At 35.0% G+C, this 15,134-nt stretch overlaps 1 protein-coding gene across 1 annotated transcript; it reads left to right on the forward strand.

Moving 5' to 3' along the window:
• The first annotated feature begins 5,177 nt into the window (after positions 1-5,177).
• LOC111047804 lies at positions 5,178-13,600 on the forward strand. The gene is made up of 4 exons (XM_039443118.1): positions 5,178-5,526; positions 7,358-7,432; positions 9,007-9,084; positions 12,732-13,600. The coding sequence occupies exon 4, from the start codon at positions 12,852-12,854 to the stop codon at positions 13,314-13,316; it is 465 nt and encodes a 154-aa protein (XP_039299052.1). The 5' UTR covers positions 5,178-5,526; positions 7,358-7,432; positions 9,007-9,084; positions 12,732-12,851; the 3' UTR covers positions 13,317-13,600.
• Positions 13,601-15,134: the final 1,534 nt, after the last annotated feature.

Genomic DNA, 15,134 nt, shown 5'->3' on the forward strand with positions numbered 1-15,134 from the left:
CCGTGATAAAAATAGCCATTTAATAACAATAATAATGCTTTTATTAAATCAAGAGCTTTTACAAACACAATTTTGTAATAATTTTGAGTCAATACAATATAAAATACCTTAAAATAATAACTTTTCCACTGAGTAAACTGAATTCCATTCAATCACAACAATGTATGAAAAAGGATTGTCTGTTTCATTGTTAAATCATGACTAAGTGCCAAGAGCCGGTTAAATTTTAATTGTGATTAATTCCAGAAGAGCCAATCAGACAAACCGTATTATAAAAAATGCCTTCTCTGATTGGTTCTTGTAAAATTAATCACGGTTAAAATTTAGCCGGCTTCTGTGCAACTGACATTAATTAGAAGTTATTATTAATATAAAATATATCAATCGAATATGAGAAAAATATCATTGATTTAGAAAAAATCATCAGTCTGTAATAATTATTTTAGTAAAAATAGAATTGCTATCACCCGATTTCATTCTTTAGCCTACCTATTTTTCCGTTTTTTTTTTAAATAATGCAATGTTTCCAAATACCGGTGACATAGCCTATTAAAATTACGCCAAAGATAAGGCTAAAATCAGCGTTTTGAAGTGCATTATCGTATTTCGAAAATTACACAAGGTACATCTAATTGAAATTTTGTAAAGTTAACAAGATAAGCAATGCAATTATTACTGATAAAAATGTACTAGAATAATAATGTATTAAGAAAGTAAAACCGGTGATTAGTTTCCATAATAGGCACCCTACATTTTTTATTCACAATAAATTATTTCAAGCTGCCGTACTACTAACAAAGAATTTACTTTATTATTGTAGCTACAATACATACGGCCTATCTAAATAAAAACTCTTGATTGAAATAGTCTTCTACATAATTTATTTTAGACCTTAATACAAATAAATGTAAAAATGATTCAAACTTTTCTATTAGCTAGCTCTACGTAACGTATTGTTTTAAATTATATTCATATAGGTATTTTTAGTTTTAAATCAGTTACCTTTGATTTGTAACTTGAAGTGAGTTCTAATAATAATAAATAATTATAAAATGTATAACGCACTGTAAAGTGTAAGCATGTAAGCACTAAGCAGTAAGCAGTGTTAACATAAACATAACCTTTAAACCGTGAAGTGTAAAGTTTATACAGAGTGGAAACGTGGAACGATCCTATCGTTCAAGTCCACTCAAGTTTATTTTTGTCTACGTTTTTGACTGTCGACCAGCTCACCAGTTGAACAACTTATACCCACCCGCTGATGACAGTCCGACTGCTCTTATGACGTCATAAGGACGGTCAGTTTACATAAGGAACTATAAAGACTGGGTACACGTAGGGAACTATAAATACCAGGTACGCGCAGTCGCCATTTTGAGTCACAGAAGAAGGAGCCAAATTCAAATTACATCCGTATGCTATGTTGTATGGTTTTGGACAGAATTTATATTGACATCACTGAAGGACTGAAGTGGCTTATAAAATTGATGAGAATATTTTTCTAACAAGGATAAATTCAAAAAATGAATGTATTGTTCAGAACAAAATGAAATGATTTGTATAAAATTAAACAAAACCTGGTACTGTACAAAACTAGTCCAGTTGTAGTCCTTCAACTCTGTGCCTCAACATTATTAGTTTTGGAAAGGTGCAGTCTTCAAAAAAAAGTTTCTATCAATCATAATTAATAGTCTACTCACTACTGCATGGATTATTATTAGATGTAGAAATTATACCAGAGTAGGCCAGTAAATTATTCATTTCAGTCCCATTTTGGATGAGAAAAAGATATAGGCCTAGGCTATACTACCGGTACTGTAGCTTGCACAAGCTTAGAAGACTCGCCGTTACTAGTGTATTGTAATAGTGAGTCTTCTAAGCCACTAGGATCGGTATTTTTTTTAAACAATATTAATATTCATTATAGAGAGTTCATGATATCAAGGAGAATTTGTAAGTAAGCCTATAAAGTAGGTAGGTAGTGATAATATTGTAAACCAAGCTACTGCTCAGCTTCAACACTTACCTATATTAAGTACCTTATAATAGGTATGGTAGCCTACAGTTTGTAAGTTCACATTACAATATTGTCAATTATCCATGTAATATTGTTTTGAGATGATCAATTAGTAAAATAGAAAAAGCTTTCTACGTAGTGAGCAATAAATTTTTGTGAAAGTACCTGGACAGTACCGTACCGAGTGTCTTTGACTCATGAAAAACAAATCAATATAATAATGCTCACAAACAGCTCATGTAAGAGTAAAAATGAGAAAATAGACCTTCGCAAACATACCACATGATTACATACCAGTCAGAATCAACAACCACGTACAAACCATATACAAACGAGGCAAAATATGTTGCCATTACTCTGGATGCCAAGCTTCAGTGGAGAAACCATGTTAAGAAAAAGTTGGATGAGCTCAACTACTACAAGTACGGTAGAATGTATTGGCTGATAGGAAGGAATTCAAGCTTATCAACCTACTATACAGACAAATTCTAAGGCCTGTCTGGTTATATGGTGCACAACTGAGGGGCTGTACAGCAGAGAGCAATATTGGCATCATCCAACGATTCCAAAACAAGTTTCTTCGAAATGCTGTCAATGCTCCATATTTCATCAGGAACGCCGACCTTCAGGTAGTGACAGTCAAGGATATGATTGTAAAAACAGCAAGGATCTATGAAGAGGCTCTAAATGACCACCAAAATGTTGAGGCAATCCAGCTTTTGGACAACTCAACATTAATGAGGAGATTGAAAAGGAAGAAGCCAACTAACAGATCTGGTGTAAACCACCAGGAGTGCTTAGTGATAGTGGAAAAAATTAACATATCTATTTAGTGCAGTTATTATGAATGAGCTAATTTACAACAAGGAGAAGCTATTACAAAACTCTTCTTGTAAAATGAATTGAAGTAATTATTTAGGATAGAAATAAACTGATCGTTAGTCCTAGTACTAGTAACAGTGATATTCTATTAAAAAAATAATTAAACTGTTGTGTACAAGACTTTAATTATTGCTCAAACACTTTCAAGAACCTTTTCAAAAAACCAATAATCTTGAAACTGAATGTTGTTTGAAACTGATGACTTTAGCTCCACTAATGGCTACAGACCTAAAATTACTATCTCATTTTCTTTGCTTGATTTATAAATAGGAGTGATTTTAGCTTCTTTCCAGATGAGAGGAAATTCATCGCTTCTAATTGACAAATGAAATATTTACAATAATGGCAATATCTGTTATTTCTTCAATTCTTTGATGAAATAATGGGTGTACCATCTGAACCACTACTTCTATCATTCTTCAAATATTTGAAAGGTGAAAGCGTTAACTACATCTATCTCACTCACTTCTCCTAAATTGAAACCTAAAGTTTAAAAAAAAAATATCATTATCTTTGAGTAAATCTTCAATTTTACTATGGTAATATTTACTTTAGTATAGGTTACAGCTTTGTTGTAAACTAATTTGAAAACGGTTTGACTCATTTTAGTGAAAAAAAGTAACTGAGTATTTATAAAATAGAATTATAGTACCCTTTACTGACAAAGCAATACAAGCAGTTGAAACGAATGCTATGCTATGACTCAAAATGGCGACTGCGTGTACCTAAGGAACTATAAAGACTGGGTACACGCAGTCGCCATTTTGAGTCATAGCATAGCATTTGTTTCAACTGCTGAAATCTGGTTTACACCAGATCTGTTAGTTGGCTTCTTCCTTTTCAATCTCCTCATTAATGTTGAGTTGTCCAAAAGCTGGATTGCCTCAACATTTTGGTGGTCATTTAGAGCCTCTTCATAGATCCTTGCTGTTTTTACAATCATATCCTTGACTGTCACTACCTGAAGGTCGGCATTCCTGATGAAATATGGAGCATTGACAGCATTTCGAAGAAACTTGTTTTGGAATCGTTGGATGATGCCAATATTGCTCTCTGCTGTACAGCCCCTCAGTTGTGCACCATATAACCAGACAGGCCTTAGAATTTGTCTGTATAGTAGGTTGATAAGCTTGAATTCCTTCCTATCAGCCAATACATTCTACCGTACTTGTAGTAGTTGAGCTCATCCAACTTTTTCTTAACATGGTTTCTCCACTGAAGCTTGGCATCCAGAGTAATGGCAACATATTTTGCCTCGTTTGTATATGGTTTGTACGTGGTTGTTGATTCTGACTGGTATGTAATCATGTGGTATGTTTGCGAAGGTCTATTTTCTCATTTTTACTCTTACATGAGCTGTTTGTGAGCATTATTATATTGATTTGTTTTTCATGAGTCAAAGACACTCGGTACGGTACTGTCCAGGTACTTTCACAAAAATTTATTGCTCACTACGTAGAAAGCTTTTTCTATTTTACTAATTGATCATCTCAAAACAATATTACATGGATAATTGACAATATTGTAATGTGAACTTACAAACTGTAGGCTACCATACCTATTATAAGGTACTTAATATAGGTAAGTGTTGAAGCTGAGCAGTAGCTTGGTTTACAATATTATCACTACCTACCTACTTTATAGGCTTACTTACAAATTCTCCTTGATATCATGAACTCTCTATAATGAATATTAATATTGTTTAAAAAAAATACCGATCCTAGTGGCTTAGAAGACTCACTATTACAATACACTAGTAACGGCGAGTCTTCTAAGCTTGTGCAAGCTACAGTACCGGTAGTATAGCCTAGGCCTATATCTTTTTCTCATCCAAAATGGGACTGAAATGAATAATTTACTGGCCTACTCTGGTATAATTTCTACATCTAATAATAATCCATGCAGTAGTGAGTAGACTATTAATTATGATTGATAGAAACTTTTTTTTGAAGACTGCACCTTTCCAAAACTAATAATGTTGAGGCACAGAGTTGAAGGACTACAACTGGACTAGTTTTGTACAGTACCAGGTTTTGTTTAATTTTATACAAATCATTTCATTTTGTTCTGAACAATACATTCATTTTTTGAATTTATCCTTGTTAGAAAAATATTCTCATCAATTTTATAAGCCACTTCAGTCCTTCAGTGATGTCAATATAAATTCTGTCCAAAACCATACAACATAGCATACGGATGTAATTTGAATTTGGCTCCTTCTTCTGTGACTCAAAATGGCGACTGCGCGTACCTGGTATTTATAGTTCCCTAAGTTTACAGAACTGTCACTTTGCAGGACGGTCAGTTTGCAAGACGGTCAGTTTGTAGGACGGTCAATTTGCAGGTCGGTCAGTTTTTAGGTCGGTCAGATGGTATACACCCTTGTCACTACATTTTTCTACTTGTTTCTATTAAACTAAATTATTATCTTCAAAAACAAAGCAATGGGTTTCTTCCTTGTTGATCTTGAATTGCTGCTTGCTGGAACCGTTAAACCCAAAGCTTCGATGTGATATTTTATTAAAATTCCAAGTTGAAAATTAGCTTTCATAGTTTAGTAATATACTAAAAAACATTTTGGCTTTTTATGTGGTTATGTGGTTAACATAACAACATAGTGCAATAAGGTAAGTCAGGGTTATTCATTTATTTCATTTATTCATTTATTGTATAAAACACTATGATCATAATACAATTATAACATTGGAGGAAAAACTAGGCTAAGCCTGTATTATTTCTCTCCAAAAATGTTGATAAAATGTTGATGTTGTCCAAAAGTTAAGGTTATGTGATCACACACTGCTTTGGCATTAACTTGATTTTCAGTCCAGGAATAATGATTTGAATATTTTGAAGATTGAATTTATACTTTAAATGAATCACAGAATACATCACAATAAATTAAAAACTCAAGAGATACTGCACTTATTTGGAAAATTTGAATGAATCAAAAACCTACTCACTATTAGTTATTTACAGCTTAGGTTAGGATAGAAATTTGTAAGCTACTGTTCTGTAAAATAACTCAATTTATAATATTATTATACAAAAAATTAGACATGAATTATGTTAGGCTATTTCTCAAGTAATTTGTCAAATGATGATATTGACATATTGTACACTGATGACTACAGTACTCTTTTACAAACGAATAAGTACGGTAGGTCGTTTGCATTAGCCTACGGCCTTATTTCACAATATCTTGGCAACATATTTTGAGTAGACCTAAATTTTGTTATTTTAATATGTTCCTTTATTAGAATTTAAAGTTGAAAATAGATTTCCATTAATAAGTCTGTTTGATAGTCAGATTATTGTTATAGGCCTATTTCTGATATGCTATGCAGTACAGGCTGAGTAGTATTGGCTTACACAGACCTCTCCGACTACCCTATAGGCCTATAGTGAGGTCCATGTTATAATGGTATTAAAGAAAGATAGCGGAACAGCCTTGCCGATTCTCAGCCCTGCAACTGACTTCTATAGTCGATATTTAGCCTAATACTGGTATATCAACTGTTCATTCTTGTTTAAAATAATAAATTATATTTTATTCGTCAAGAAAATATAGTTTTCAATGATTATTTCAATTCGGTAATTTATAAATTTTAATGATTGAGTTTAAATATTTTGTTTATTAATTATACTTCCACATTGTTGAAAAACCATTTGGCAACATTGCGGAGCTAGAATGGAATAGCGGCCGTAGTGCTATCTGCTTTTTCGAATGATAAACAATGATATAATAGCAACGCCATTGCTAATCAAACACTGCTATTACAACGTGGACCTCACTTTTTTAGATTTTTGTTTGTCAACTATTGTTGGCCTAGCCCACCTTCAGGGATCCTACTGTTCATATTATAGCCAATGGCTTTTAGAGATTTTGCTGATAAAAATATCTCTTTGCACCATCAATGCAGGGATTTATTACTGTTCTTTATTTTCAAACTACTAAAATCAATTTTCTGATTGTGGTGGAGATAGCCTACAAACTTTTTATTTAAAATGTTTGCTGTGATACAATTCAATCAATTTTATTATTTGTCACAGGCTAAACAACAGTTAGCATTGACAATAGTCATATACATTAAAAACATGAAAATTTTAACTTCCATATACAAAGTTGGACTTTAAGAAGTAATAAATAATATATCAGTTACATAATTATACAGTTTAGAATGATTTGAAAAATTGCTTTGGTTAATGAGTTACTTTGTGTTATCTAAATTTAATTATTATTCTTTAACTGTATATTATATCATGGTCAATCTTATTTTAAGAATACATACAAGATGTATCTAGCATAGGCTACATAGAATTAAATAATTGAGTTTGAAGATTTTGTTTGTCTGTGTCATTATTGTAATGTAAGGCCTATTGAAACAGTGGTGAGACACAGCTCAAGAAATTTTAGAATTGTATAGAAGCTGCAAATTTAAATGTTTTTTTTTTCAGGTCCACCTTGTATGATGTGACTATCTTATTCAATATTTCTGGTTTTGAGGAAAGCATTTGCCAATCATATCAAACGTAAGTAATATTTGAGGAGACTTTATTATGCTTTTCTTACAATTAATTATCAACTGTTACTATTAACTGTGAGTTAGTTATAGTTATCAATAGTAATTAGTAACAATTACTATTAACTATTAGGTTAGGGCCACACGAGCGCACATAGTGCGTCCGTTGCAACTTACTTTTTGCGGCCGTCGCCAATGACACCACACGAGCGTTGAGTGTGGTGCGTCAACGTCAGTTGGCTTTACGCAATTGAACCTGACGAACTAATGACTTTTGCATGTCTCGACGTCCATTGTAGCATTTCTACGCAGTTCAAAAATCACCGTCCGTTACGACTTCCGTTACTTGGTACGCACGTACCTCGTGTGTTGTCACCAATTCACTTCTATGTATTTCCACAACGGACGTCAAAAATTAAGTTGCAACGGATGCACTTTGTGCGCTCGTGTGGCCCTAGCCTTAATGGCCGGCCTATCGAGCAGCATAATACTGAAACTAATAAGAACGAAATGTTAATTAACTTGTATAAATGTGTGCCTAGAGGCAGTGGCGGCTCCAGGGGGGGGCATAGAGGCATGGACCTCCGTGAGCTCAGAAAGTTTCATTTTCAACATGACTCTATCAAAAGAAATTAATGTTTCAAAAAAGTTCATCGATTCATACAATAATTAATAGACCTACATTATCATCTTATAATGAATCATTCATAATTTGAATATAATTTTTTCAATAATATAAAATTCAATCCATTAAATAATATTTGTGAACCTATCTGAATCGCTAACCGCAGAAAGGCACCATGTCCAGTTTTCATAATTTTACAGAAGAGACAAAACACTTGATAAAATCTAAACCTGCAGTAGGCCTAAATGATTTATTCAAAACGTCGCCTCGCCATTACAATGCTATCAGTTGGACATGTTTCCTTTCTACGGTTAGAGATTCATTTATAAAAATGTGATTACTGAGATTTTAGTTAATTCTGGAAATCCATGAGTGAGCTAAAGAAAATGATTCCTACCATTTTTCAGTAAGCTGCAAGAACATTAATTTTTCTCCTCGTGTTTTAACTCTATTAACTCATTATGTTTATGAGTAATAAACTAATTTTTTTCTGGAAAAAGAGGGTCATGCCCCCCCACCGCACACATTTGTTGTTTTAATTCTAATACTGGATTCTATCCTTTACAGCCTCAACTGTTTGAAATAATCCAATCTATGATAAAATAACATAAGATCTGAGAAATATTTCCAGATAGTCTAAAACTTGTTTCTCTATACCAATTATAGGTTACATTCATTTGATCAGTGTTTCACCTTGTGATCCATTGAGCATGATCAAGAAATCATAAGTTTTGGTTCGCCTAATTTTTCATTTTCCTGCAATTCTACCTGTCCAATATAACTGGCGGACAGATAAAAGTTATTCCTGTCCCATCCATTGAATTTCAAAGAGAGGAGGAAATCTTCTAAATTCATCCCTCCAAAAATTTAAAACTTTCAAGAGTAATAATTTATGATTTTTCACAAGTGTTGAATTTTCGGAAACCTGAATTAAAATGCAAATTAAAATGTTTTTTCAGGTCTACCTTGTATGATGTGACTATCCTCTTATTCAATATTTGTGGTTTTGAGGAAAGCATTTGCCCATCATATCAATTGTAAGTAATATTTGAGGAGACATTATTATGCTTTTCTTACAATTATTATCAACTGTTACTACTAACTGTCAAGTCAATAGTAACATTATTAACTATTAATTTATGGCCTATCAAGCAGCATACTAAAGCTAATATAATAGTCCAGGCAATGGATGCTCAAAAAAGGGTATAGAGGGAAATGTTTGGAAGACAATTTCTCACCCCGCAGTTCTGTTTAGGGTATTTAAGGAGGTAAACTTATAAAAGTGAAATTTTCATTGCTGCAACAAGTGTTAACTCAGTGGTTCCACACCTTCAACAGAGGGGATAAAGATGCACACTTTTGGCATGTTCACCTACTAACTGGTCCAAATTAAGCTGCAAAGTCAAAAATTTTTTCACAGACACCCCCCTTCAAATGTGATTTTCAAACGATCAATTGTTGCAGCAATGAAAATTTCACCCCCTACATTGAAGATGCTATAACAATGAAAAGAAAACTTGGAATAGTGAAATAAAGCATCATTTCAAAGAGAATTCAATGCTCTTTAAGCATCAGTTTTTATGATGCATTGTTCGAGATTTATAAGCCCTGAAAGAGCAAAACATTGGATAAAAACCTGTCATTTTAACAATTACACACCTTCAAGAGCGAATATCTTGGTAACTGTTGGGAATATCACAAAATTCCAGCGAACAAAAAGTGTAGAGAATTTATTAAGCTTCATTTTTGAATAGTTAGTTATGTCAGTTGAACACATTGTTCTCAAGATATGAGCGTGGGAGCAAAACGCTTAAAATGCAATTTTCAAACCACCCTCATCCCTTTAGCACATGAGTTAGGAATTTTAATGTTCTTCTCGTAACTAGTCTTAACAAAACTGCAAAGTCAAAAATTGTGTCTAAAACATTCCCTCCAAATTCCTTTGTCAATTGGTCTATTGTTGAAAAAATGGAGATTTCACAATCAACACTAATGCTGCTGCAACAGTTATAGGGAAATGCGTATAAGTGTGAAATTATACATCAAATTGAAGACAATTCAATGCGTTATAAGCTCATAATCAGCATGAATTTTTCCCATCGATTTTTAAAAGGTTATAAGAGCAAAAATTGAAATATATTGGAGGCAAACATGTTTTTTCAAAAATTTTACACCTTCAAGAGAGGATATATCGATAACTAGAGAAGATACCGTATAGAAAAAGTTGTGAGATGAATATTGTAAGAAATTATGTAAGCTTAAATTTTGTAAATAACAATTATGTACGTAAGATTCATAGTTTTAGATTTATATGGTATAATCTGGTACAATAGGTATTATATGGTACAATAAGGTATACAGCTGTGCTGAATAATAAGTTCTATTTCTCCGGCTCTAAATTTTGTAAATTACGTGAAAATGTTTAAATTATCAGTGATTTGAGTGTAATATTTTTGTTTCCTATCCAGTTACTCAACCTTCAAAATTCAAAATTCTTAGTTTTAGTTGTTTTTGAGTGAAAAAGAACTAAATTTCAGAAAAGTGGAATCATAACCTCATTTCGGACTTTTAAATTATTATCTAAATTTGGGAGAGAAATAGTACAAGGAGTATCCTTAGTTTTTCTCTCCCAGTCAGTGCTTCTTGTAAAAATTATAATAATAAAATAACAAAAAAAAAAAAAATATGCGAGAAACCAAAAAATGGTACCTTTGAACCACCCACACCCCCTTAGCACATGTGGTAGGGGTGGGGACTTTTGATATGTTTACCTCCGTACTACCCTAAACAGAACTGCAGGGTCAAAAATTGTCTTCCAAACATTCCCCTTTATAGCCTTTTCTTGACTGGACTATAAGAGCGGAGTGCTCATTAACTTGATGTATAAATAAGTGCCTGAGTAACTGAGTAGAGGAGGGTTAATTCTGACGTATTAAAAGTGGCCTTCAGATGTTTTCATCAACAATTAATTTTTGTCACATTCCAGGATTTGACTGTCTTATTAATGGTTATAATTCCACTTATCTGTATTGAATGGAGAAAAGTTACCTTAGCTTAAAGAAAGACCTCTATGACTTCGCCTGTATTCAGGCATTATAAAGTAGGTCTACCTGAATTTTGTTACAGAAATGTAACTGAATCTATCAAATCTAATGGATAAGAAACATTTTTTGGCATTTGTAGTGTCTTATATCTGACTATAAAATGAATGCTCTATGTGAGAGGAAAACTCTTCAACAAATCTCATAGTAGAATAGTTTAATGAAGGCGGCTGAATCAGACAAGGGTCTGATCAAAAGATTTACACTCATGAAGTTGGAAGTGTTCTTTTAGAACACTTAGCAACTCTTTAGAAACTCGCGCTCGGCAGGGGGCTTCGCCCCCTGCACCCCCAGTAGGGGGGGTTAGCAGCCTCCGCGCTTTGCGCTCCGGCTGGGAGGCAGGCTTCGCCCGCCCAATTGTCTTTTGTGACTATAAATGTTGGGTAGCAGGCTCCGCGTTTCGCGCTCCGGCTGGGATGCGGGCTCCGCCCGCACAATTGTCTTCTTCTCCTCCTCCTTCCTCTCTTCCTCCTTCCTCCTTCCTCTTCTTCTTCTTCAATAATTAGATCACAGCTGCTGGTCAGTAAACAACTTGGAATGATGCCAGGAAAGGCGCGACACGTTACAAAGATCTCACACACAGTTTTCGATGAAAACTCAATTTGAATTTGGTTGAAATTTAGCTATGGCTATTAACTTAACTTGGCGAGCTGAACAAAAAAGCTTGAAATAAATTTTTTGTGGGAAACAAATTTAAATGTGTCCCAAATATTTGGGCGAGTACAGGGGTGCCGGGGGGGAAAAATTTGGAAGGTCTGGAGGTTTTCCGTAGCCTCCAGTGTAGTATGCAACAGATTTGGTATTCAGTTTTCACAGCGATCTTATAGTTTTGGCTGGGAATTTTTCGTATTTGGGAAAACTTCAAATTTTCGATGAAAACTCAATTTCCCGGGTCCCCATTTGAATTCGGTTGAAATTGAACTATGGCTATAGGCTTATCTCCGGGGGCTGAACAAAATAGCTTTTATCGAATTTTCTGTGCGATGCTGATTTCAAATGTCGAAAAAATTGGGGGTCTCTAGGGGGCCAGGAGGTGAAATTTTCGTGATTTGGAGGTTTTCCCATAGCCTCCAGTACGTTCCCTAATTGATTTCGAGGTTGTTTGTCCGTGACAATCAGCCGTATTGGCTGTTAATTTCTTGTCTATGTGGCTTTAATATAATAAAGATTGGCAACTTCAGTATAATAAGATTTAGTACTCTTATATACAATGAAGTTAATTCCACCCACAAAGAGCATTTGGACTAAATGTTATTCAATTTAACAAGTATAGCATAGCAACAGACATCATCATCAGTGATTATATGATGTTTGTAGATTAAACATAGAGCATTTGTCATGATGTCCCTAGTATTGAAGTTTTATAGTCTACTTTCAAGTTTTGGAGAAGCCATTCTTGACATTCACCACTGAACCGGCATCCATTTTGCATTCAATGATAATAAATGTTAGCATCTTGTATAAGTCGTGATATACTGCTCTTGGAATACAATTTTGATGCAATTAATGTCACAAATGTTGGTGGCTGCCAAGATAAAAGAAAATTATATTAAATTTCTGGTACTGATATTATTTTTTACCAGAGACCACTACCAGCCGAGACCACTACCGAGACCAGGAGCAGAGCAGCGAGCAGGCCAATGAGGGAACCACGGCGAGACTAACCGCAACCTGAGGTGTCTTCCTTGTCTACTACCCAGCCGATGCCTAGGAGGAACCGAGCCGGCCGCCGAATCCAGAAGAGGAGGGCCCTACGTCGGCTTCGCCAGGTGGAGGAGAGGCTGAGGCTGTACACCGCCGCGCCAGCTGCGCCCCAAGACTTAGCGCCCCAGCCTAACAACTGGCGCGCGGTTCTGGATGCGCGGGTTGGGTGCCGAACCGACATCGGAGTGTGTGCAGCGGAAGCCTACGACCCTGCCTGCCCGGGGTTTGACCGAAGGCCCCTTCTAAACGAGGAAGTGGTCGAGGAGGTCCTCCCGGCGGAGATTCGGCACGGCCTCTGGCTAGTAGATCACCCGGTCAGCCCTCTCCGTAGCCCGGGTAAACCAGAGTGGAGACTGCGAACTATTGACTTGAGCCCCTGCCGGCCTGCTCTCGCACCAGACGGACCTGCCCGGGACCCTCGCGCGGCGTGGTATCGCGCCAGTCGACGACTACTAAACATCTAGCCTGCCTTGGCCCCTTTTAGGGCCACCAGCAACAATCTTGGTCCCCTTTCAGGGCCACCAGCAACAAACTTGGCCCTTTTCAGGGCCACCAAAAGCCATTTTTTTCAGACAGTGGTAACAAACCCCTCGCTCAACCCGACTGACTAGCCCAATTGATGAACGAGCCACACCTTCCGCCATATCAACCTCCTGTGTGAATTTATAATTTACAAAAGTAATATATTCTGATTTTTGTAAACAATACCTTGACAGAAATGAAAATACATTTGAAAGCTTAAAAAATATATTGGAAATTTGAATTTTCAAAATGTGTTCTGAGTTTTCTAAAAGAAAGTTTAAAAGTTAATTATACTCTGAATCTCTCTTTTTGTATCTCTCATATTTCTATGATGAGACAGAAATTTTTTGTTGCAATAAGACGTTTCATAAAAATTTAGAAGTCCTGTAATACAGGAACAGCTGATTTTATCGGCTATATTGAACATGTAATTGGAATGGTGACTCTCCTGTATTACAGGACTTGTAAGTCACTGTCCCCTGTTTCATAAAAACTTGGAAGTCCTGTAATACAGGAACGGCTGATTTTATCAGCTGTATAGAGCATGTAATTGGAATGGTGATCCTCCTGTATTTCGTGACTTATAAGTTTTATGAAACAGGGCCCAGGTTTCACTGAGTAATAAAATAAATAAACAATTGCAATGATTTATTGAACGAGCGTTAGCGAGTTCTCACCTTTGACTTACTGAAGGCCAAAGTCGTTGTCCATCTGTTTGTATGTTCTACAATAACATTAGAGAGAATTGATCAATCAGCTTCAAATGTTGAACACGTATTCTTTGAACCTTATTACAGGTCAAGTTCGTTGGACAGCAGAGTTCACTAAGGCCCGCCGCAAAGTAGACCCACGCTAATCCACGAAAAGCAACCCACGCCGTGGGATGTTTTGTAAACCATTGCTAGGCTTCTCTAGACATCTGTGTAATACATGCAATGAATAATCACTTGTCAGCTGATTGATTATGAATAATTTTATAGCAATGGTTTAAAAAACATTCCACAGCGTGGGTTGCTTTTCGTGGATTAACGTGGGTCTACTTTGCGGCGGGCCTAACTCCATCGTCCTTTTTCAAAATATACAAATAACATTGAAAGTGCTAAAGAAGAAAAATTTGTTTCGATTTTTTTATCATTTAGCCAGCTGGAATTAATTAGATGCTATTAATGTAATTTTTCATTTCATTTAAAAAAGCTGATGCTATTTGGCAGGCTGGTATCACACTGACTGTCCTTTATGCGCCGACACATGATTTCAGCTGAATAATACTCAACATAATAATTCATTTATAAGTTCTATATTAATGTTAACGTCTGTCTGCCTGTCTATTGACTGTAACATACGCGTAATTGATAATACTAATTGTGATAGCTTCTAAAACTATCCCCAGTAAGACAGTAACTAGAATTAATTTTGATAAACTAAAATTAGATCTTGAAACTCAGGGTTGGGATGAGATTTATGACAATTTTACCGATGATATTGACACCTTAGTTGATAAATTTACCATCAAGATGAATGAAATTATTAATAAATGCACAGAAACTGTTAATTATTCACACAAAAACAGACCCTTGAAAAAATGGATTACTCCTAGTTTGATTTCAGCCATTCGTAAAAGGGATAAAATTCATATTAAACTGAATAAACAACCGTTCAATATTAAACTTAAACAAGACTACATAAATTATAGGAATATTTTGAACTCATTAATAAGGAAAGCAAAGAATGATTATTACAACAACAAATTTGCAGAGTAT

Source organism: Nilaparvata lugens, chromosome X (genome assembly GCF_014356525.2).
Source record: "Nilaparvata lugens isolate BPH chromosome X, ASM1435652v1, whole genome shotgun sequence".
NCBI lineage: Eukaryota > Metazoa > Arthropoda > Insecta > Hemiptera > Delphacidae > Nilaparvata > Nilaparvata lugens.